This window comes from Cervus canadensis, chromosome 22, assembly GCF_019320065.1.
Source record: "Cervus canadensis isolate Bull #8, Minnesota chromosome 22, ASM1932006v1, whole genome shotgun sequence".
Lineage (NCBI taxonomy): Eukaryota > Metazoa > Chordata > Mammalia > Artiodactyla > Cervidae > Cervus > Cervus canadensis.
Window position 1 is genome coordinate 48,682,615 of NC_057407.1, and position 23,055 is coordinate 48,705,669.

At 44.9% G+C, this 23,055-nt stretch overlaps 1 protein-coding gene across 2 annotated transcripts in view; it reads left to right on the plus strand.

The window, feature by feature from the left end:
- MLH1 (mutL homolog 1) overlaps window positions 1–23,055 on the plus strand; it is an 83,548-nt gene that overhangs the window by 427 nt on the left and 60,066 nt on the right. For both annotated transcript variants that reach the window (XM_043442203.1, XM_043442202.1), the window contains exons 2-12: window positions 2,010–2,100; window positions 4,179–4,277; window positions 7,623–7,696; window positions 9,278–9,350; window positions 10,471–10,562; window positions 12,158–12,200; window positions 12,332–12,420; window positions 14,638–14,750; window positions 16,808–16,901; window positions 17,990–18,143; window positions 22,030–22,406. In XM_043442203.1, coding sequence (XP_043298138.1) covers window positions 2,010–2,100; window positions 4,179–4,277; window positions 7,623–7,696; window positions 9,278–9,350; window positions 10,471–10,562; window positions 12,158–12,200; window positions 12,332–12,420; window positions 14,638–14,750; window positions 16,808–16,901; window positions 17,990–18,143; window positions 22,030–22,406 — 1,299 coding nt within the window. The remainder of the gene's footprint in view (window positions 1–2,009; window positions 2,101–4,178; window positions 4,278–7,622; window positions 7,697–9,277; window positions 9,351–10,470; window positions 10,563–12,157; window positions 12,201–12,331; window positions 12,421–14,637; window positions 14,751–16,807; window positions 16,902–17,989; window positions 18,144–22,029; window positions 22,407–23,055) is intronic.

The following is a 23,055-nucleotide window of genomic DNA, read 5'->3' on the forward strand; positions in this document are numbered from 1 at the left end:
AAACCAGTATTGTTTTAATGATGCTATTAACTAAGAAACCCTTTAAAAACTGTATATGTAGAAGGTGCAAGTTTTTGAATGTCTAAAAGTTTTATAGTTTAAATTCCTTTCTTTCAAACGGTACCATGGGTTATCATTTTCTTGCTTATTCCAGAACTCATCCATCTACATTCAACAGTACAATTCACTTTGAGTTATATTCAAAATTAACTGCTAGGATTTTAGGAGACGGCCGTGAACTTGGGGTTTAATTTGTCATTTTCCTATTTCCAGGATAGTCCCCACTTAGGATTTTTAAAAATTTATTTTAATTGGCGGCTAATTACTTTACAATATTGTAGTGGTTTTGCCATACATTGACATGAAGCAGCCATGGGTGTACATGTGTTCCCCATCCTGAACCCCCCTCCCACCTCCCTCCCCATCCCGTTCCTCTGGGAAAGCCCAGTGCACCAGCCCTGAGCATCCTGTCTCATGCATCTAACCTGGACTGGCCGTCGGTTTCACATATGCTAATATACATGTTTCAATGCTGTTCTCTCAAATCACCCACTTAGGATTTCCCTACCCTCTTTGCGGAGTCGCTTCAAAGATCCCTTATTTCAAAGATCTTGGGGGTATTCTGGGGATTCTGAAGTTTAGAACTGTCACACAACCATCGTGGAGAGAAGAGGTTAAAAACGTGGACAGAAGGTTAGGTGTAAACTGTAAACTTCAAAAAGGACAGAGGCTCATAGTATACCTAAATGTGTGGGATCCTTTGTGTTGAAATGCATTGATATGGGACTTCCCAGGTGGTGCAGTGGCTGAGATTCCATCCTCCCAATGCAGGGGGCTGGAGTTCAATCCCTGGCCAGGGAACTAGAGCCCACATGCTGCAACTAAAGATCCTGCATGCTGCAAACTTAAGACTTGGTGCAGCCAAATATTTTAAAAAAGGCATTGATGTTAATACAATCCATACTTTAAAGGGGAAAAAAATGTTCCAGTTGGAAGGTTTGTAAAGGGATTGTTCTGAAAACATACACAACAAAGAGGGTAATGAAAGAACAGTGGGTCAGAAAGGACCACCAGGAGAAAGGAAGAGAATTAGAAGGTGGACAAAAGAAGAAGCGGGGAACCTGAGCATCGTTTCTCCTTTTGCCTTTACTTACATAATTGGCAAAGGCTGGCTTTTGTTTCTTCAATTTTAGAATTAACTAACAGAACAATTTAAGTGTGTTAAGGTACAGTTCAGGAACACTACACATCTTAGATCACTGGCTTACAGTTCTCTAAGAAATTTTGTATGGAGTCTAGTTCTGTTTTTATTTTTAATTTTTTTTTTAGTTCTGTTTTTTTTTTTTTAGTTCTGTTTTTAATACACAAGTCAAGATGGCTAAATGCAACTTCAATTCAGGGACTGCTGAGGAAGTTCTTTGATATTTAAGTAACTTATTATCTTATTTCTGAATAAATAATTGTCGTCCTAAGGAGGAGGTAACTTCTTTTTCTCATGCAGCCCCAGGCTGATTTATTTTCTCTTGCTCTATAGGTGCTCTATGCTTGTAGGCTATTCTTTGAAGGTGTGATAAGGTGTATTTAATTTTCTGCAGCACCATTTTTTTCTTTCTCCCAGTATATATTTTCATAAAGAGAATAGTGGAGAAAAACTTTTAGAATTTTTTCCTTAGTGATATTTTATAAGGGTCATGTAGGATCCTGGGGCTGAATAAAGTTTGAGTAGCAGATGGTAGAATTAGTTTAGAACTAGAGGAGCAGAAATATTGCTGAATGTCCTATTGGAAGTGATGGTTGCCCCCTCCACCCCTCTCTTCTTTCCCTCTCTCTCTCTCACAACATGTAAGTTGATAACTTTGTGGTCTCAGAGCCTTTAAGACAAAAGAAAAACACATTTATCAGCCTTGTCTTTGTCTGAAATTTGTTCTTATGCCTTGATTCATTTTAAAATATGTGCATTGGAGTAACTGCAGACTGATAAATTACTATTTTTTTGTTTGATTTGCCAGTTTGGATGCAAAATCCACAAGTATTCAAGTGGTGGTTAAAGAGGGAGGCCTGAAGTTGATTCAGATTCAAGACAATGGCACTGGGATCAGGGTGAGTAAAACCTCAGAGCAGCAGGATGTTTGTGTGCTGCTTGTGTTGCATCTGCAGGAAGTGGCGGAACTTTGCCCTGTTCTGGAAACTTCAGGCTTTTATGGATGGGATTGTTTGAGAACTTCAACACCAACGATAAATATTTATTGAGTACCCATTCCATGCCGGGCAGCGTTCAGGAGAGTAAGGAGGTCAGGGATCGAGTCATGAGGCCGTTTAGAGGTTGAGTGTTCTGAGCAGAGAGAACGATACACATAAAAACCACAAAATGGAAGCTTGCTGGACACGCTTAAGGACTAGCAAGGAGCTTGGGGTGTCTAGAATGGGGTGGTGGGGGGAGTGGAAGAGTAGCGGGAGATGAGGTCTGAAGGAGAAGCAGGCTGAGCGTGCAGGAACTTGTGGGACGTTGTACAACCTTAGGCTTTTACTCTGGATGAGGAGGGATGTGATTAGAGCATTTTGAGCCAAGAGATAACATGGTTTGGCAAGTTTTATAAGAACTCTTCTGTCTGCAGTGTGGAAAATAGACTGCAGCAGGACAGGACAGAAGCAGTGAGATTCTTTGTTGGTGATGATGAACAGAGCTCTCAGAATTTGCTGGTGTAGGGAGTAAGAGAGAGGAGTCAAGAAGGACTTCAAGGTTTTGGCCTGTGCAAATAGAAAACAAAGCTGCCATTTACTGATGGGAAAGCTGTGAAACAGGTGGATTTGGGAAGATCAGAAATTCATTTGGGGGTGTGTTAAATTTAAGATGCCTGTTAGTGGGATCCATGTGTGAGTTTGGAGTGCAAAGTAGAGGTTTGCGCTGGAGATAAAAATTTGGTGTATTGCATTTAATGGTATTAAAAGCCATGAGACTCACATGAAGAGACACTTGACGTGATTAGTCCTTAGGGAAATAGAAATAAAAACTTCAGTGAGCTCCCACTTGACATCAATTAGGATGGTTATAATTAATTAATTAATAAAAAGATTGTCACCATATCCTGCCTGTCATGTGCTCCATACAGTGGGATGTCACTCCAGGACCTTTCTTCAGATGTGTAAGCTCCCTCATCCATTAAACCTTTGATGTCTCAAAAAGGAAATATTGGCAAGGTTGTTAAGACACTGGAGCTCTTGTACGTTGCTGGTGGGAGTATCAAATAGTGCAGCCACTGGAAGAAAATTAAAGAATTGCCGTATGATTCAGCAATTCCACTTTTGGGTTTATACCCAGAAGAGTTGAAAGCAAGGTCTTAAAGAGATTTGCACACTCATGTTCATAACAACATATTCATGATATTCCAAAGATGGAGGCAACAGATGAGTGGATAAACAATATATGATAAATACATATAATGGAATGGTATTCATCCTTAGAAAGGAGTGGATTTTTGACAAACACTACCACATGGATGAACCCTAAAGACTGGATGCTAAGTAGAATTAGCTAGTCACAAAAGGACAAATACTGTTTGTTTCCACTTATATGGCGTACCTAGTGTAGTTAAATCTTTAGAATCAGAAAGTAGAATAGTGGTTCCCAGGGGCTTGGGGGAGGAGGAAATGGAGGGCTTTTGTTTAATGGGCACAGTTTCCATTTGGGGAGATATCAGAGTTCTGGACATGGAAGTTGGTGATGGTTGCACAATATTGTGAATGTACTTCATACACCTAGAGAGAGTTAAAGTGGTAAATTTTGTTATTTTCTTTTGCTGCAATTAAATATATCTGTAAATTTTTAGTAAAGGAGTTTCCAAATACAGTAATATTTTTTGTACAATCTGTGAGCCTGCATGAGATCATCAAGAGAACTAGTGTAGACAGAGCAGACATCTGGGGATGGAACTGTGGATTACCCGCTGTCAGGGGAGCTGAGACAGAAGCAGCGGAGCAGGCTGAGAACCAGGTAAGTGAAGAGGAGGGAGTGTCAGGGCCTCGTAGGATTCTGGATGCCCAGAGAGGAGGCTCCTGCTGATTTAGAACTCTTCTCCCAAGAGCATTTTCTTCCTGGAGTCAGTCAAGAAAAGGGAAATTCAGAAAGATTGGGAAAAACGAGTAACATACTTATTTATTTGTTTCTTTGCACCTTGTAGAAAGAAGATCTTGAGATTGTGTGTGAGAGGTTCACTACGAGTAAACTGCAGTCGTTTGAAGATTTAGCTCACATTTCTACCTATGGCTTTCGGGGTGAGGTAAGCTGAGGATTGAAGCAGAGTGTAAATATCCTCCTGCGATAACATTTCTGCCATTTGTCAGCCTATGTTTTTCAACAGGTCAGTAAGATATCATAATTTTTACTTGTTCAGTTCAGTCGCTCAGTCATGTCTGACTCTTTTTGACCCCATGGACTGCAGCACGCCAGGCTTCCCTGTCCATCACTAACTCCCGGAGATAAACTCATGTCCATCCAGTCGGTGATGCCATCCAACCATCTCATGCTCTGTTATCCCCTTCTCTTCCTGCCTTCAATCTTTTTCAGCATCAGTGTCTTTTCTTATGAGTCAGCTCTTCACATCAGGTAGCCAGAGTATTGGAGCTTCAGCCTCAACATCAGTCCCTCCAATGAATATTCAGGATTGATTTCCTTTAGGATTGACTGGTTTGATCTCCTTGCAGTTCAAGAGACTCTCAAGAGTCTTCACCAACACCACAGTTCAAAAGCATCAGTTCTTCGGTGCTCAACCTTCTTTATGGTCCAGCTGTCATATCCATACATGACAACTGGGGAAACCATAGCTTTGACTAGATGGACCTTTGTTGGCAAAGGAATGTCTCTGCTTTTTAATATTATGTATCTCCAGAGACACCCAAGTCTCTTGATGGAAGAAGACTGCACCACCTACCAAGTTTTCTTGTCCAAAATAAGATATGAATCTCAGGCAATACCTAGATCTAAGTTACCAGTATACTGAAAATACAGGGAGTGAGGCGGCATGGTACAGGGCGCTGAGACTGGGAAATCACGTGATGAAAACTTGTTCCCTATAAGGTAAACTGCACAGGGGAAGAAAGGCAAGGAAGGGAGCAAGAATCACAGGTTAGGGGGATTTAAGAGGCATATGAGCCAGCCTCAACGTGTGGATCTTACCTGGATCCTGATTTGCACAAACTAAAATTTTTTTGAGACAGATAATTGAACTCAGATTGATTATTTGATTTTATTGAGAAATTACTGTTAATTTTCTTGATATAAAAAGTTTCATGGGGTTTTTATTTTTTGAGTCCTAATCTTTTAAGTTATATTCTGAAGTATCTATAAATGAAATTATATGGCATATCATGGGGACATATGATATAGAAAATGGATAAAAATACTTTTAAGACTAAAATAGCTTATATTTTTATGACAATACTCTGTGGGTATAAAGATATCATTGAGTATATGTAGGACTACGTGAATTATAATGGCTACGTACTGTTCTATTACTTATATGTACTGTAGTCTGTTTAAAGGTTTTCTGTTGAACGTTTATGCTCTTTGCCATTTTTTTCATGCCTAATGCTCTGGTGAATATTCACATGTACAGTGTGTTTTGTTCAGTTAATTTTCTTAGGGTAAGTTTATAGATACAATGTTTGTGAGTAAAAATATACATACATTTCCTGTAACTTGTATTAGCTTCCTATTGCTGCTCCCCCAAATGACCACAATCTTAGTGGTTTAAAACAACACACATTTGTTATCTTACAGTTCTGGAGGTCAGGGGACATGGCTATCACTGTGCTAAAATCCAGGTGTTGGCCGGGCAGTGTTCTGGCTGTATTCTGGGGGCTTTGAGGTACCAGAGAAACTGTTTGGGGGTAGTTATTTGGGGGGATGAGAGGGAAGGGAAGGGAATGAAGCCAGTTATTTTTCATTTTAGGCCTTTTTGTAGTTTAAAAATTTTTTATCATGTGAATGTATTTTTACTTTGATTTTTTTCTTTTTAATTAAAAAGCAGTTTTTTATGACCCAGTTGCCACAATGCAGATCAAACCCAGGTGGCCTGAAGCACCCTCCGGCTCACAGTGAGCCCCAGGTTGTTGCAGGAAGGATTGGCATCAGCCTGTGAGCCTTGAGGGTCCCCTGACTTCACGTAGGTCTCAGGTTGGCCCTGGCAAAGCAGTTTCATTCTGACTTTGCAACTTCCCGAGTCAGTTCCTAAGCCTCGGGCCTTCTGTAGCTTTAGCCCAGTTGTAGGCTGTGTTTGGGGTTGTGACTAAACAGGGAAGATTTACTGAGAGGTTGCTGTGTGCCATTCGTGGTTCTCAGCCCTTTGTATGTATTAACCCTTTCACACTTGACAACTCTGAAAGAGTAGGTTCTGTTATTGTAACCCTGTTTGACATACTGGGAAACCGACATTCAGACTTCAGTGTGGCTGGAGTGCACAGCTGGAAAGTGGCAGAATGGGGAACTGAGCCCTGGCAGCTTGACTCCAGAGTCCATGTTGTTATCCTCTTCCCGCAGTGCCTGTACAAAGGCCCCTGAAGCGGCTGGATCATCTGCCAGTGGCTTGCGTTCTTCACGGTGTTGGGTAGTGTTGTAGTTTTGGATGTCCTTCCTTATCAAAATCTCAAAATCATTAAAAAAAGTCAAGTCTCAAAATCATTTACATATTTAATAATGAAAATTAGGACTTCTCTATAGCTCAGATGGTAAAGAATCTGCCTGCAATGCAGGAGACCTGGGTTTGATCCCTGGGTCAGGAAGATTCTCGAGAAGGGAATGGCAACCTACTCCAGTTTTCTTGCCTGGAGAATCCGGTGGATAGAGGAGCCTGGTGGGCTGTAGTCCTTGGGGTTGCAAAGAGTCAGACTGAACTGAGTGAAAATTAGCTTATCACAATCAACCAGGGAAATCCAGCTAGGACCTGTTAATCTCTGAGCCTGAGCCGTGGTCCTTGTTAATGAACTAAAGCTGCCACTGCTGTATTTACTGTCTGCTCAGATGTTGTCACATATCACAGTGCTTAGGCTGTGTTTTTTTATGCTGTGATGTCCTGTGAAAGGAGATATAGGTTCCACAGGGCCAGTGAATCGATCTGGATTTTCAGGGGGAAAAATGGCCATTAAAAAAAAATTTTGTTTCATCTTAATTGCATAATTTAAAATTTTTATTTCTAAACATTAAATTGCTTACAGAAAACAGTTTTGAATACAGTTTACAACACTATCAATTTGGAGTGTTTCCATTATCCCATTTCTGAAGGCAGGCTTTAAAATTGTTAGAAGACAAGTCATTGAGAATACTAAATATGCCTATAACTCTACACCTGAACACAATTGCTGTTCACATTAATTCTTGGTTGTGTTTTCTTTCAGAACTTTTGTATGTATGTATTTTTTTCCTCTCTTGTTCTAGTAATTATGCTGCAGATTCAGTTTGATAGCTTCCTTTTTTTTAACATGTCATCAAATGAGTGAGCAGAGTGCTCTTTGTTGCCATTTGTTGATACAAAACAGAAGAGGCAATTTAGGTAACTTCTCCCTTAATGCGAGGTGGGGGTGACCCGGGAGTGGGCTTTTCTTTCACTCCATGTCCTTTCCTCCTTTAGGCTTTGGCCAGCATAAGCCACGTGGCTCACGTCACCATTACAACCAAAACAGCTGACGGGAAGTGTGCATACAGGTATAGTGCTGTCCTCTGCTCAGCGAATAGATTCATCCCGAAACATGCTTTTGGCCTGCAACTCAAAGTAATCCTGTCTAAACACGAATGTTGTATTTTTTTGCCTAGATCTTGGGTACATTTTCTTTCCTCCCTTTGGATTACGTAATCCAAAGGGGTGGTTGTAAGTAATAATCTTACTTCATGAACTTGTGAAAGGTCCGCTGTAACAGATTACAAGTGCCTGGCGCTGTGTCTGTTACACGAGGAGGGCTGAGTCGGTGGGAGCTGTGATGTCACTCTGCCCCTTGGCCCTTCAGCAGGGTGTGGCTTTGGCCTGATTCCGCGGCTGTGGCTGGGGTGCCTGAGGATTGTGACTCCTTAGCTGCCTCTGATCCCCGGCCACACGTGAGTGCCCCTGTGGATTCCTTCCCACAGGTGCCCACTGGCTGTCTCTTGTGCTGGCACAGAACAAGAAGGGGATTCAAGGAATCAAAATCATACCTTTGCTCTCATAACCATTGGCCATTACTAGTGAAAGATGGGTATTCATATCTAATTCCTGCCAAAAAGGAGAATTTTTTTCTTACCATACTGACTGTTAGTTTATACAGAAAACAGCTTCAAGAGAGGGCAGTTCTGTCTGTTCCTCAGCCCTCTTCCGCAGATGAGTGTGTGCCGTCATGGACGATGGAGCTAGTCTGCAGCGCTTGGTGCTGCAGGGTGTTGTCTAGATGCAGATTGCAACAGCCTAGGGCCTGGCTGGGCTGATATGATTAGAATCTCTCCTCACAAACAGGGGAGGTGCTTGTGAGTGAATGTCTTCTGAAATGGCCTGGGGGCAGGCTCCGTTTCTTTGCCTCTGGAGTCTCATGCCCCTGCTTAGGACCTCTCACAACTCCCCCTGTGTGGCAGGATGAAATCCAGAGTCTTCGTCATAGCAGCTCGTGCCCTCCCCACGTGCTCAGTCCATCTTCCCAGCCTCTCCCCACAGCCGCGCTGCTACGTGTTCTAAAGCTTCTGTGCTTTTGTCTGTCTTTTCCCTTCCTGGATGGACTTCCCTGCCCTCTCCGCTTGAGAAGATACCAGTCTAGGGCCCAGGTGAAGCATCATCTCTTCTGCGACACTTCCTCCCACCCACCCCAGGCTCAATGTTTTCCTTCTCTGGACCACTTGGCACCTTGTTCCACACTTCAGGGAACACTCTGTCCCCTCATTAAATCAAGAACCTCCCAAGGCCTGTCTCTATTTCAGGGTGTTTACAGGCCTGGTACATGATAGCCCTTCAATAAATGATTGCAGAATTATTGAAAAAAATGTTACTGTCATCTTAGGCAGTGTCATAACTTTTGTTTGTAGCCCAGAACTCAGAAACTAAAAATGCAGTAGTTGGTAAACAAACAGAAAAGTAGGGGTCTTTCTCCCCTTCTTTGGCACCCGTTTATGATGGTTATGGAAGTAGAAAAAGGGAGGAAGCTGGCAACTCAGACAGCATATAACATGGTTATATTTTAATCCGTTGTTGGTGTGACTTACTTTTTTAGTCTTTGGAGAAGTATCTTTTCTGTATTAGCTGTCAGTATCTCTTATATTTTCTGATAGAGCTCATTACTCAGATGGAAAGCTGAAAGCGCCTCCTAAACCGTGTGCAGGCAACCAAGGGACCCAGATCACGGTAAGAATGGTACACGGGAGGTGACGTTGTTGGGAAAGAGCTTTGTGTAAATACTGAAATAAAAGGCAGAATTGTCTCCGAGTTCTCAAAGGATTGATACAGTGAATATTTACCAGTTAATAGAGGCCTCAAGATATCACCCTGTAAGAAAGAGAAATGATGATTGATTTTTGTGACATGGCAGCCTGCCCACAGCCTCTTTTTTTTTTCGCCTCCTTTTTTTTAAGAGGCTGGGAGATTCTTCTGTTGAGATGGCAGACATCAGTGGCAGGGTAGCTGCCATTGAAAGAACCTTAAACTTGAGTCCAGAAGACAAGTCCAGAATCCTAACCTTGCCACTCAGCGGCAGTGTGTCCAGAGGCAAGTCATTTAATGGCCGTTCATCTTACTTTGCTCCTCTATCAAAGGATGGCATGAGGAATATTTGACCACTCATTCAAAGGGCACTTGAGTAACACAATTGTGTCATTAATCAGGAGAAAGGCTGTTAAGCTGCCTTATTTCTGTGGTGCCACGTTTGGTGTATTTCTCTTCCAGGATCCCATAAGTCACCCCGCTATCACGTTACACATCCCACGCCCACACCCCCAGCCCCAGCCAGAGCACATCTGCTTGAAGGCTCCAAGCCCTGGGCTTGATGAGGCAGGTCGGGGGCACAGCAATGAAGAAATATACTTTGCATCTCACATTAAGCGGGATCTTGTCCCTGGGACCACAGTGTGATTTCTAAGAACCCCCAAAAGATCTAATAATTATTTCTAGTTTGTGAAAGTTTCATGCCATGTGGTGTCACAACGGTTTATAAGTTTATCTTTCCCCCACTAAATCCTGTGCCGTTTTGGGCAGGACTGTATATTTTATTTGTTGTCTTATTCCCAGCACAAGGCAAAGAGCCTGACATGGAGGTGGACCTCAGTGCCTATCTGAGAAGTTAATGAGTTAAGTAGGAGGCAGGAAAATATGCTTGCTTGCTTTTGTTAAGGCAGCCCCATCTCCTGCCCTGTCTTCTAACGCTTAGAACTGTGCTGGTGGTAAACATAGTTGGATTCTCTGCCTTAAGACCATGCTGTATTTCCATATACTTCTGTGAATTTACAAGAAACATCAACCTTCTGTTCAGGTGGAGGACCTTTTTTACAACGTATCCACGAGGAGGAAAGCTTTAAAAAACCCAAGCGAAGAATATGGGAAAATTTTGGAAGTTGTTGGCAGGTACAGTCCACAATCTGGGTGTGGGTCTCTGAATCATTCTGTCACCAGAGAAATGTGTTCTGGTGCTTAGAAACGGAGAAGAGTTGCAGAGCTAGATGGTAAGCAGCAATACCAGCCCATAAATTGTTTCTGGTCAAAGGTTAGCTCAAGATTATTCTCTCTCCCTCTCTCTCTGAAAGAGAACAACAGTGCAGGAGATGTTGAAGCTACATTCTCAAGATGTCTTTAAGACAGCTCAGATCTTTTGAGTTTGTGAAAATAAAACTGTGGGCAAGGAGAAAGCTAATTCTGGGTTTTCTGTCATGTCCCCAGGAGAGAGCAGTTGTTTTCTGTATCTGTGAAGGGTCTTTGGTGGCAGGCAAAACAGACTGTAGCTAACCTGGGTCCAAAAGATATTTATTGAAAGGCTAGGAGTGACTCAGAAAGTAGAAGAAAGTGTAGACAGCTCCTTCTTGAAGAGGTCAAGAAGCAAGGTGGCTTCAGGGGTTTAGTGTCTGTGCCCCAACTCTCTCCATTCCTCTCCTGAGTCTGCTCAAGAGCGTCTTCTGGGAGAGTGCATCTGATTGGCATAGCCTGGGTCCCCCTGTTGTGTGCCCACATTGGTGGGGAGATGACGTCTCAATTGGTATTCTGAGAAAGGATATACAAGTGGAAGGGGGAGAGGTGGTGGGGGAAAGAGTAGGGGCTGTTAACAGAGGGAGAAGGGACCCAGGGCAGGTGAAAACAGCATCGTGTCCAGGATTGACTTAACCTGCTAGTACAGTGGCCCCAGCATGGCTTTTTGAGCCTGCGAGTCCTTGAGTTGCAACAGAGGTGTGTTATTTCTCAGTATTGCTACCAAATCTAAAATCAATAAAACATTTGCCTCTAATAAAGTAGAATGAACTTTGTTAGATAAAGTCCATTTTATTAATAGAGTGGAATGAACTTACACATCAGGTTTCTTTGCTTTTTCCCCTGGAGTCATATGAATCAGTATCAGAATGTTAATTAGCTCCTGGAAATAGACGCATTCTGATTGACTGTTTTGCTTCTATGTGCGGTAAGTGAACTGTTACTGAATAAGTGCGTTTTGCTAGGCACAATCCTTCAGTTCCTGGGGCCCATGGAGGGAGGAGGGGTAAATGGTAGCCAGTGGAGAAAAGGCTGGGAGATCCTGAAGCAGGATCTCGTGGGGAGAAAGACACGGGTTGAGAGGGGACTGTGTTAGGGTCTCTGAGAGAGAAGAACAGTACAGGGGGTGTTCAGGCTACATTCTCAAGAAGTTTTTGAGGCCACTCAGATCTTTTGAGTTTGAAGATAAAACTAGGCAAGGAGGAGATTGTGTTGAAATACCCTCGAGCCTAGTCAGCAGTGCATGGAAGCAAAAGGGAAACCTGTTTTTTGTTCATTTCTGCCACATTTAGCAATGAGATCTTCATGCAGTCTCTGCTGGTTTATTTTCATGTGGGCAAAATATGATATTTGAAGATATTTTTGTTTGTCTGTATCTTTGTTTAGATCAGTTAACTCCACTGATTTAACTACAAGGGGGCTCTTTCTCATATGGTGCGTTTGGCTTCTCTTTTTTACTATTTTGTTTTTTCTCTTGCTAGGTATGCAATACACAATTCAGGGATTGGTTTCTCAGTTAAAAAAGTAAGTTCTTAATTTATAAAGGATGGTTACATACTATAAAAGAAGAAGGCTTGTTTTTTTTTTTTTTTTTTAAATAGTTGTCTGTGGAGATAAGATTATGGTATTTCAGTCAGCTCTGTTCTGTTTATCAGCAAGGTGAAACGGTAGCCGACGTCAGGACCCTGCCAAATGCCACGACTGTGGACAACATTCGCTCCATCTTTGGAAATGCTGTTAGCCGGTATGCTGATAACTTGCATTTTTAAAAATCTTCTGTGCTTTATCACATTATTTTGGAATCTGTTTACACTTGCCTTAAGAGTTTTCTTTAACCAAGTACAGGCTTGTTTTTATGCTTCAGGCTTGTCGTGCTTCAGATTATTTCGTGTAATCAGTGCTTCTTGGGTGTACGTCATCTCCTAGGTGGTCTGGCTGCAAACTGTTTGTTCTCTCTAGATCTCTGTCTTCAGAACATCTCTGGTGTAAAAGAATTCTATCCTCCGTTGTTCCCGCTTGTCCTTATATTTTCATAATTGTCCCTTGGATTGCATTTATTACCACTCAACATTTATTTATTGCCTCCCATATTCTGGGCTTTGTGCCAGAAGGTAAAGATGTAAAGACAAGTAGAATGTTCTGCCCCTGAAGACGTCCCTGTCTGGTGGCGAGCAGTGTCGTGTCGCTAGATCTTCATGGTCAAAGCCTCAGCGGGAAAAGTGCTTGTATTCTAGATTTCTCACGGCACTCCCCTCGATGCGTGAAGGCCACTGTTTCCAATACACATCCGTAACTTAATCTCAGGGCTTTGCAAAGCCCAAAGTGTCTGCGTCATAATCTGAGGGGAAGATACTAAGCGCCTTCTGTGTGCCAGGCAGGCCCCAGAAGCTGGAGGTACACGGATGAATGAGACAGCCCCCGACTTCACCTTTTCCAGCAATCTTAAAAGCAGGAGCAATGGTCCCAGAACTCAGTTTTTTACTCCAAAGGACAGATTACTCACTCTTTGGACCAAACCAGGTTCCTAACTAGAGGACAGTCAATTTGCTTTTAATTGCCCCCTTTTTTTTTTTACTAATCAAGTGTTAAAGAATTATTTTTCCAGTTGTGCTCCCAGAGCAAACAGAGAGTTCTGTTGACCAAATTTTAAGACCCAGTGAAACTTTTTTTTTTTCCCCCAGTGAAACTTTTAAGAGCTCTTTGGCTAGATTCTAAGGTTCAGAATTAGTTATTATGAAACTCTTAGAGAGTATAAGAGATTGGAAACCCCATGGAGGAGCAGCTCCCCAAACAGGTTTCCAGGAAACCAGCCTCTTTTTTGGGGAGAGAGGGCCTGCTGGTTCGCTGTGTGGGAGGCATGGGAAGCTGTTCTCTGTGCAGACTTGGAGCGCACACCACTGCCTGTGGAGCGTCAGCCATCCTTCCAGCAAGTGTGTAATGAGCTTCTGCCTCTTGCTGGCCACTGTGCCGTGGGGTAGAGATGGGGAGGAGGGAATAAAGCAGGAAGGATTCTTGCCCTCAGACTACTCACACTGTAACTGAAAAGACAGAGGAAATACTTACTCCATTCATTAGTGACTGTGCTCGATGGCTTAAAGGAGAGTATAAGGTGGGGCGTCTCCTGAGGTCAGGGAGAGGGATTGTCATGGAAGGCTCTTTGAGGAGGTGACCCCTACATGCAGTGGGTAAGGAGGAATTAACTAGCCCGTGTTTGTGCCAAGTCGCTTCAGTCGTGTCCGACTCCGTGCGAGCCCATGGACTGTAGCCCTCGGGGCTTCTCTGTCCACAGGATTCTCCAGGCAAGAATACTGGAGTGGGTTGCCATTCCTACTCCAGGGGATCTTCCTGACCCAGGGATTGAACCCGGGTCTCTTACGTGTCCTGCTTTGGCAGGCAGGTTCTTTACCACTAGCGCCACCTGGGAAGCCACACCAGCAGAGGGAACTTTGCAGCTGGAGGGACTAGCACTTGAGAGGCCCTCAGGCAGAAGTGAGTGTGGCTCATGGGGGGACCTTGTTTCATCTTAATAGGTGCCCCTGCTCCCATAAACACACTCTAGGGGGCACCACACAGGAGCCTGTCATGTTCCCCATCAGCAAAGTAAGAGATTTTCAACAGAGATGATTCTTTGGAATCTCATCTTTGGGACTGAGTTACTAAGATACATAAAAGTTTCAGCAAAATAACGTCTCAGAACTTGATTTGCCATGTCCCAACAGTGACAGTGACGATTGACATATAAATGCTTGAAAATACTGGCTAGGTGGGTGAATGGATGGCTAGATAGGTGGATGAGAGGTTGGATAGACAGATGGAGCGTGGGCCTGGAGGATCTTAATGAACCAAGTCTCTGGGATCATTTTATGGGAAGAAGCACTGATTTTTCCAACTCTGATTCTTTAGAGTGTTTGAATTTTCCAGTTGTTGGAAAAGCATCAAAATTTCTCTTTTTTCCAACCAGAGAATTGATAGAAGTTGAATGTGAGGATAAAACCCTTGCCTTCAAAATGAGTGGCTACATATCCAATGCAAACTATTCGGTGAAGAAGTGCATCTTCTTACTCTTCATCAACCGTAAGTGAGAAAGAGCTATGTGGAGAAATCTCTCCACAGGGAACTTTAAGGGGCCATGGAGGAATTTCTTACCCACAGGCTTGATTACACGCAGGGAAACCTTATGCAGAAATGTGGCTTAATTAGGAGGTAGTTACGGCTTCTGCCCGGAGTCTCCTCAGTCCTCTCACACGTGCTCAGGGTTGGCTGACAGTTGCGGAGTCTGGTTCTTGCCTCTGAGAGGATGCCCAGGGGAGGGCATCCCAGCCCTGTGAGCCAGTCCAGCCTCCTCCCTGCTGGCCTCGGAGCCTTACCAGCAGGCCCGGGCAGACCTTTGTTCTCTTCTTACATCAAGACCCACTGTTGGAAATCGCACAGCGGGGCATAGGGAGGGGGTATTTTAGGTGCAGGCAGTGTTTTTTCCTTTTTTTAATTGAAGTATAGTTGATTTACAGTATTGTATTAGTTTTAGGTATACAGCAAAGTGAATCAGTTATACACTTATGTATATATATTTTCAGATTCTTTCCATTATAGGTTATTGCAATATATTGAATATAGTTCCCTGTGCTATACAGTAAATCTTTGTTGTCTGTTTAACATACAGTGGTGTGTATTGGTTAATCCCATGCTCCTAATTTATCCTCCCCCCTTTTTCCATTGGTATCCATAAGTTTGTTTTCTATGTCTGTGAGTCTGTTTCTGTTTTGTAAATAAGTTCATTTGTAGTATTTTTTATATTCTACATAAAAGTGATCCAATAATTTGTCTTTGACTTATCTCACTTACCATGTTGCTGCAAATGGCAATATTTCATTTTTTTTCATGGCTAATATTCCCACTGTGATATATCTATGCACATAAACGCTTATAGAAATACACACCACGTCTTCTTTGTTCTCGCATCTGTTCATGGACATTCGGGTTGCTTCCATGTCTTTGCAGCTGTGAATTTTGGGGTGCATTTGTACCTTTTTGAATTGGAGTTTTCATTTTCTCCAGATGTTGGATCGTATGGTAACTCTATTTTTAGTTTTTTAAGGAACCTCTATACTGTTCTCTGTAGTGGCTGTACCAATTTACATTCCCACCAGCAGTGGAGGAGGGTTCATTTTCTCCACACCCTCTCCAGCATTTATTATTTATAGACTTTTTAGAGGTTAGGTCAGACTCTTAATGTGTGTTGTTCACTTATCTACACACTGGGCAGGCTCTCTCGGGTGGCAGGGACAAAGAACACTTCTCCAGCGTGTCTCAAGTTCAGAAACCTCAGCAGAGGGCCCCTTTGGTTAGGTTACATAGCACAGCGACATCATCGTGGCAGCTGTGGGTGACGTAGTGAGCACTCAGAATAATAGTCTCCTTGCTCATAAGATCACTGCCTCTCTTTCCTTGGACATAAAAAGATGTGACATACCCACCACTCCACCAGCACAGGACAGTAGATCATCAACAGGTCAAGAGTCTGGGGAGAAGAGAGAGCCGTGTTGTTTGAAAATAGATCCTCCAGCTTATCTTTCTGGCTTTTGTCGTTTTCTACCCTCTCAAGCCTGCCTCATCTCCTAAATTACTCTCAGCTTGCAGTCAGAGATTTGTACCCCCTGAAGTGCCTGGGAAATGCACTTACCCTTAAGTCTCTGTTCCGCTACCCCAGTGTTGGAGCTCCCTGGGCCAGCGTAGCTGCCGTCTCCCCCACCATTCAGCACGCCGGCTCCAGCAGTGGTCCTTACCACGGGGAGCTGGGACTAGTTCTGTTCACCAGCCTCTGTTTCCCTGCTTGTAGCCCAGAGTGTATATTTGCAGAATGAAGTTCTGAGCAGGGGCACGTGGTCTGCCTGGGCTGCCGGGGAGGGGTGAGGAAGGGAGCAGGGAGGCAGAATTGGCTGTAGCTGCTGCTCTGGTGAGAGGAGAGCCCCACGCCCCAGTGAGATGCTGGGGGATCATGATGGTAAAGGGGGACTGTTGTGGGTGTCACCCCAGCCGTGTTCTTCCCGAGCTGATGTCATGGCATGGTATTGGTGGGCACCTGTCACCTCACCCTTAAGACAGATAGGAGCTTATTGCCTTTTATTTTCTAGATCGTCTGGTAGAGTCTGCTTCCTTAAGAAAAGCCATAGAAACGGTGTATGCAGCGTATTTGCCCAAAAGCACACACCCGTTCCTGTACCTCAGGTAAGGCAGTACTGAATTCCTCACCCAAGACTCGTAGAGAAGAGAAATTCTGTACACCCATCCTCTCTGAAAGAGCCACAGACTTGTTAGTTCGCCCAGTGAGAGTGAACCCCATATTCCGCTGGCTCAGGGTGTTCTGTCCCTTTTCACAGGTGAAAGGCACAGTTTGCCTTTATTTATTCACTTCTGCTGTAGAATCCCCCCGAGAGCCTCCCTGGTGCCAGGCAGTATGTTAGTGAAACAAAAGTGAACCTCGCCTTGCCCCGAACCAGGAGGAACCCGCCTTAACCTGGCAGAGAAACCCTTTTCTCCTCCGAGTCTGTCCAGCGCCCTCTACCGACAACAGCTCACACTGCCACACTCCGTTATCAGAGCTTGTAGTGATGGATGCTGGCTTTGACCTGAGGCAGTAAGTTGATGGCACAGCCTTTAAACTGACTTTTATGCAACATTTTAATGTTAGAAAGTTCTCTCACATATATTATTTTTTGAATATGTTTTTATCTCCACATAGTACTGAACAGTAAGTAGGGACAGGTTCGTGGTTACATATGGGAGAACCAGTCCTGAGAAGTTAACACATTGTTGACTGGGGAATTTTTGCAGAAACTGACACCTGTCATTGACGAGTTGTTATGTACATGAATATTGAAACACTCTGGTCTATAAAGTTTGGGTAACAGAAGACATATTAATAGGTTGCTGGTCAGTGAATTGTTAAATGCCTTGGCTGTGAGTTATCGAATGAGAAATTCAACTAGCTCTAGAGTGATGGTAATAACAGCTGATGGATGATAAATGTGCCGGGTACATGCAAAGTGCTTTACATGAATTTAATCCCCAACATGTATTAGGTCCAGTTCACAGGCACGGAAATCGAGGCATAGAAAGATGCTGTAACCTACCTGCAGCAACTCGGCTGTCAAGTAGCAGAGTCAGCATTTGAACCATGGTCACTTGGATTTGACCTTGAAGTCTTAACCACTGCGTCATTTGGCCTCCCCACGTCTCCTGCCCACCGCATACACTGTGAGTGAATTTTCCCCGCTTTTCTCACTGTGTTACGTGATTCTTCTTTTTCCTGCCAGTCTAGAAATCAGCCCCCAGAATGTGGATGTCAACGTGCACCCCACGAAGCACGAGGTTCACTTCCTGCACGAGGATAGCATCCTGGAGCGGGTGCAGCAGCACATTGAGAGCAGGCTCCTGGGCGCCAACGCCTCCAGGACCTACTTCACCCAGGTGGGGGCGCCTCACCCAGCTCTTTCTCCCGTGCCTTTGCCATCGTAAATGTGCCCTGCCACACAGGAGAGCCCAGATATTCCACTGTTGCTTTATGGGACTTTCGACTTACTTTGATACTTTTCTTTTTTTCTTTTGGCCTTGACCTGCAGCACGCAGGATCTTAGTTCCCTGAACAGAGATCAAATCCATGCCCCCTGCAGTGGAAACTTAGTGTCTTAACCATGGGACCATCGGGGGAGTCCCCCTTTAATAGTTCTCTTTCAGCACCTTTCTTGAACCCAACTCTGAAGGTTCATGGTGTTATCCCTGAGCCTGGAGTTGTAAGCCCCGAGTTCTCTCTCTGCCTCTTTCTGGGGGCCTTAGACCACCTTCCTAGGAACAGGGGCCGTCTGAAACAGAGTGGGGCGCCTCTCAGCTGCATTGCCCACTGGAGACGTTCAGAGGAGGCTGATCCCCCATATCTGGGGCAGAGTGTAGGGGCAGGGCCCTGGGCAGGGCCTTTAGTCAGGCCTTGTTACCACCGTGTGACTGCCTTTCCCTGACCTCCACGTCTCCCTCAGTAAGGATGGAGCTGGTCACCCTCACATCCCAGGAAAGTTGTAAGTGGTTGGTGAACAGCAAGTGGAAAATGTCTGGTCCGGAACCAGGCACCATTCAACTTACTGCAATTGTCCAGGTTCTAAGAGCGTTGATTATAAACTTTTCCCCTTCTCTGGGGCCTCAGTTTCCCCATCTGTACAATAAGCAGGTGTAGTACCATGTCCAGTGTCTGGTTGCAGTTCTGAGGTGACTGCCCCGAGTAGTGAGGGTGGGTTCATCAGCGGCATAGCAGATGCCGCGACTAGGGACATGGAGCCTCCCCCTTACGTCACCCTGGGTCCTGCCAGCAGGAAGTGGGCTTCTGTGAGCCCTGCATCTCTGAAAACTTGCAAAGTGGCCGAGCAGGTGAGCGCCTCCCCAAGAGCACTCATGGTTACCTGCCTGCAGAGAGCCTCGGTGGGGGATGGTGTGGGCTCCAGCAGTGAGCAGAGCGCCCTTGGGCAGCCGCACCTGCCCGGGGGCCTGCACGCCTGCAGGTTGTTGGGCCCCAGTGGGGTGTGCGTGAGCCCTCCCTGCTGATCCGGGAGGTTTTCATCCGTTGTTGCCGACTCAGCCTCAGTGCCCTTTGCTGCTCCCTCCCCAGATACCCACAGACGCCCCCTGATGGGCCCTGGGTGCTGGGGGTGCAGCAGAGACCGATTCCTCCCTTCAGGAAGGCTAGAGTCCACATCCCACATGAGAGCAAAGCAGACTTGGAGGGCACGGGGCTCTTGTGCGGGACGTGAGCCTCGGAGACGTGGGGGAAGGGATGTGGAGCCTTGGCCTCCAAGGCCGAGAAGGAATTAGGTGGGCAGAAGGGACAGGCGTGCACAGGGCGTTTCTGGCAGAGGAGAGGATGAGGATGCAGGCCTGCCGGGTGGTGGGGGAGGGCTGCAAGGTAACAGGTGTTGAGGATCTGAATGCTCAGCATGCTGTCAGCGTTCTCCATGCTGGCCGCCTGATGGGAATCACCTGGGCCATGTTTAAAAACTACCTGGGCCCTCCCCAAACCAGTAAATCTATTTCAGGGGGTGGGTCTGGGTGTCAGTAGTTTTTAAAAGCTTGGCCAGGCATGGGCATGCGTAGGGGGGTTAAGCAGCGCTGGGTATGTGTGACGCTCTATGCTCCCTGCAGAGTTCAGGTCAGTTCAAGGGGTTTTATCAGCAAGGTAAGGAGTGTAGACTTCAATGTGATGGTAATGGACAGGATCTGGTTTGCATTTTACGAAGAGCTCCGTGGCTGCCTCATGGAAAGCGGATGGAAACCCACAGCGACTTGGGCAGAGTGAGGAGGGAGCCTGGACAGAGGGCCTGTCTCTGATCACTGATGAATAGTTGAAATCTGGAAATGCCGGCACCGGGGCCTTGGTTGGTTGGTGGGAAGGGGAGGAGAGGCCTGGAGGAAGGAGTTCACCAGAGTCCCAGGAGGCGACTGTGGCTCTACCAGGAAAAGAACCTCTCGACTTCCCTGCTTGTCCTATCCTGCATGAGGCAGATTTGTTAGATTCCATTTTATTTCCCGAGATAACTCTGTGGGTTCCGACTGGTGTGTCTTTAGAAGGAAGGTGGGTTTCTGGATCAGAGGACCCGCCTCTGTCTGTCGGTGCACTGTTCTGGGTAGAGGGCTCCAAACTCAGACACCTTCTTGCCCTGCCAACATCAGGTCACCCTGGCTCCTCACTTTTTGGGCCTGGGTTGCCTTCCTCCTGCTCCCCAGCTTGGGCCTTGCACTTCGCTCCTGGGGCCAGGACAACAGCAGCCCTGGTTTGCTGGGCTGCCGTTTGGTGTGAAAATCGGGAACCCTGGTGGTGCTTGTGGGTTGTTCCAGCTCCGTCACGTTGGACGAGGTATTTCACTTTTTAGGACTTTAAAGTAACTGTCTGCAAAGTAGTTTTGTTAGTTTTTGCCTCCCCAAACCCACCTGTGGATTGCACAGGCAAATGAAGTTAAGTACATATGCAAGTAAGTATCGCTGTGATAAGATTCATCAGTGGTCTCAGCTGCTAACAGCCTGATTCCTTTACCATGAAGGTCACCATTAGTGATTAGTTTCACCGTTCCTTGATGGTTGTTGCCTGAGCCAGTATTTCATTAGGATTGTGAGATTATGATTTTCTTGATTTTATCATTTCTTCTTTATTAATAAACCAGTTTTTTTCTGTAGCAAATAATTTTCACTTGTTTTTTAGTTATTAGGTTATCCTGAAATAGTTTATGCCAGAAAGAAAGGATAAATGCTGAGTTCTTTGCCTTTGGTGATCAGTTTGCAGGGAAATGGGTTGGTGTCCTAGCAATGTCCAGTAATGTTTAGTGACTTTGTTCTCCCTATCTCATCTCTCTCCTTCCTGCTCTCCTTTCTTCCTCTCCATTTTTCTTTCTCTTTCAGTATTTAGTCATAGCTGTTAACAAGCATCATAATTCGATTAGTTGTAGTTAAATTATTCCATCCTTGATCAGCAGAAACCACTTCAGGCTGGTGCTCTTGTCCTTTTAACCCAATTGCTTGAATCTTTGATAATTTCCTTGTTTCTGATAAGATAGGATTTTTGTAGGCTCACTGTATAGTTTCCCAGTCCATGCCCTGAAATTGGCCACTTTCCCAAAGAACTGCTTTATTTTAGTGGGGAATGGCATTTAGAAACTATAATCTGGGGTTGAGGTGGTGGGGTGTTCCTCAGCTACTGGGTGGTCACTGCTTCCAGGCCTTATCAGTGCACAGAAGTAGGAAATGGGTATATTTAAAAATAAGACAGTTGGAAGGGTGGCTGCCCGAAGCGAGGGGAGAGTTTCCACTTGGGAGGATGGATGTAGGTGATGGTTGCACAACATGGTCAGTGTACTTAAGGACTGTACACATGAACATAGTTAAATAAATTCTATGTTGTGCATATTTTACCAGAATAAATCTCTTATGGCAACAAAAAAATGGACAGAAATAAATGAGCTTTACATACATATTTTTATATCAAACCGATTTTTAAATTGTAAGGATTTTGGTGAATTTTTGGTTTTATATTGTCTATTTCTGTCTTTATTACTTTTTTGGCCATGCTGTGTGGCATGCGGGGTCTTAGTTCTCTGACCAGGGATCAAACCCAGGCCCCCTGCATTGGGAACCACTGGACACCAAGGAAGTCCCTATATTTGTGTATTTTTAATTTCATACTTCAAATTTTGGTCAGAATTCCTTCTATAATAATTCTGTGGTGATAATTATACCTGGTTCTAGCTTCTGCTCTGTTTTGGGGCCTGTACTTCTGTACTTCATAGTCTGAATCTTCCCACGGTCTTCTTTTTTGACACAGACTTTACTGCCAGGCCTTACTGGCCCCTCTGGGGAAGCAGTTAAATCCACTGCGAGTGTGACTTCCTCATCCACTGCCGGAAGTGCTGACAGAGTGTATGCCCACCAGATGGTCCGCACAGACTGCCGGGAACAGAAGCTCGATGCCTTCCTGCAGCCTGTGAGCAAGGCCCTGTCCAGTCAGCCCCAGGCTGTTGTCCCAGAGCACAGGACAGATGCTTCTAGTAGCGGGACCAGGCAGCAGGATGAGGAGATGCTTGAACCCCCAGCTCCTGCTGAAGTGGCTGCCAGGAGTCAGGCCTTAGAGGACGACGCAACAATGAGGACTGCAGACCTGGCCGAGAAGAGAGGGCCCTCTTCCAGCCCTGAGAACCTCAGGTGTGAGCTCGAGGGGAAGGCAGCTGGCCGCCTTTGTTCTTTGATGAAACTGCCTTCTAACTTGAACTGTCACAAAGTCCTCGCACCTTCTCTCTGCCTGTTCACCGTCTCCCTCCAGTGGGATGGTCCACTGTCTGCCTTTGACCATGGCTTGAGAGTCACCCATCACAGTGGGCTTTGAAATACCTTAAATGCCCATGATTCCAAACATTATTTGAAAACACATCAGAAAAAAAATCAGATTTATCCTTAATAATGAATTTTAATAAAGCCTCAACAGCAGAGGTGGCTGGGAACAGGGACCTAAAATATCTGGAGGATTCTTCATCCTTCTCCAAGCTGTTGTCACTCCTTTGAGAAGAAGCAGAGTTTCTCAGTTTAAATTATGAAACTACCTGAAGTGCATGGGCTAGTGGTGGAGAGTTAGAGAGAGAGAGGAACAGCTGAACCAATGACTTGTCAATTTAATTTTTTTAATTGGAACATATTTGCTTTATAACTTTGTGTTAGTTTCTGCTGTACAGCAGTGTGAATCAGCTAACTGTGTACGTGTACCCCCTCCCTCTTGGTCTCTACCCCCGTCCCACCCTCCTACGTCGTGACAGCACTGAGCTGAGCTCCTTGTTCTATCTAGCAGCTTCCCACCAGC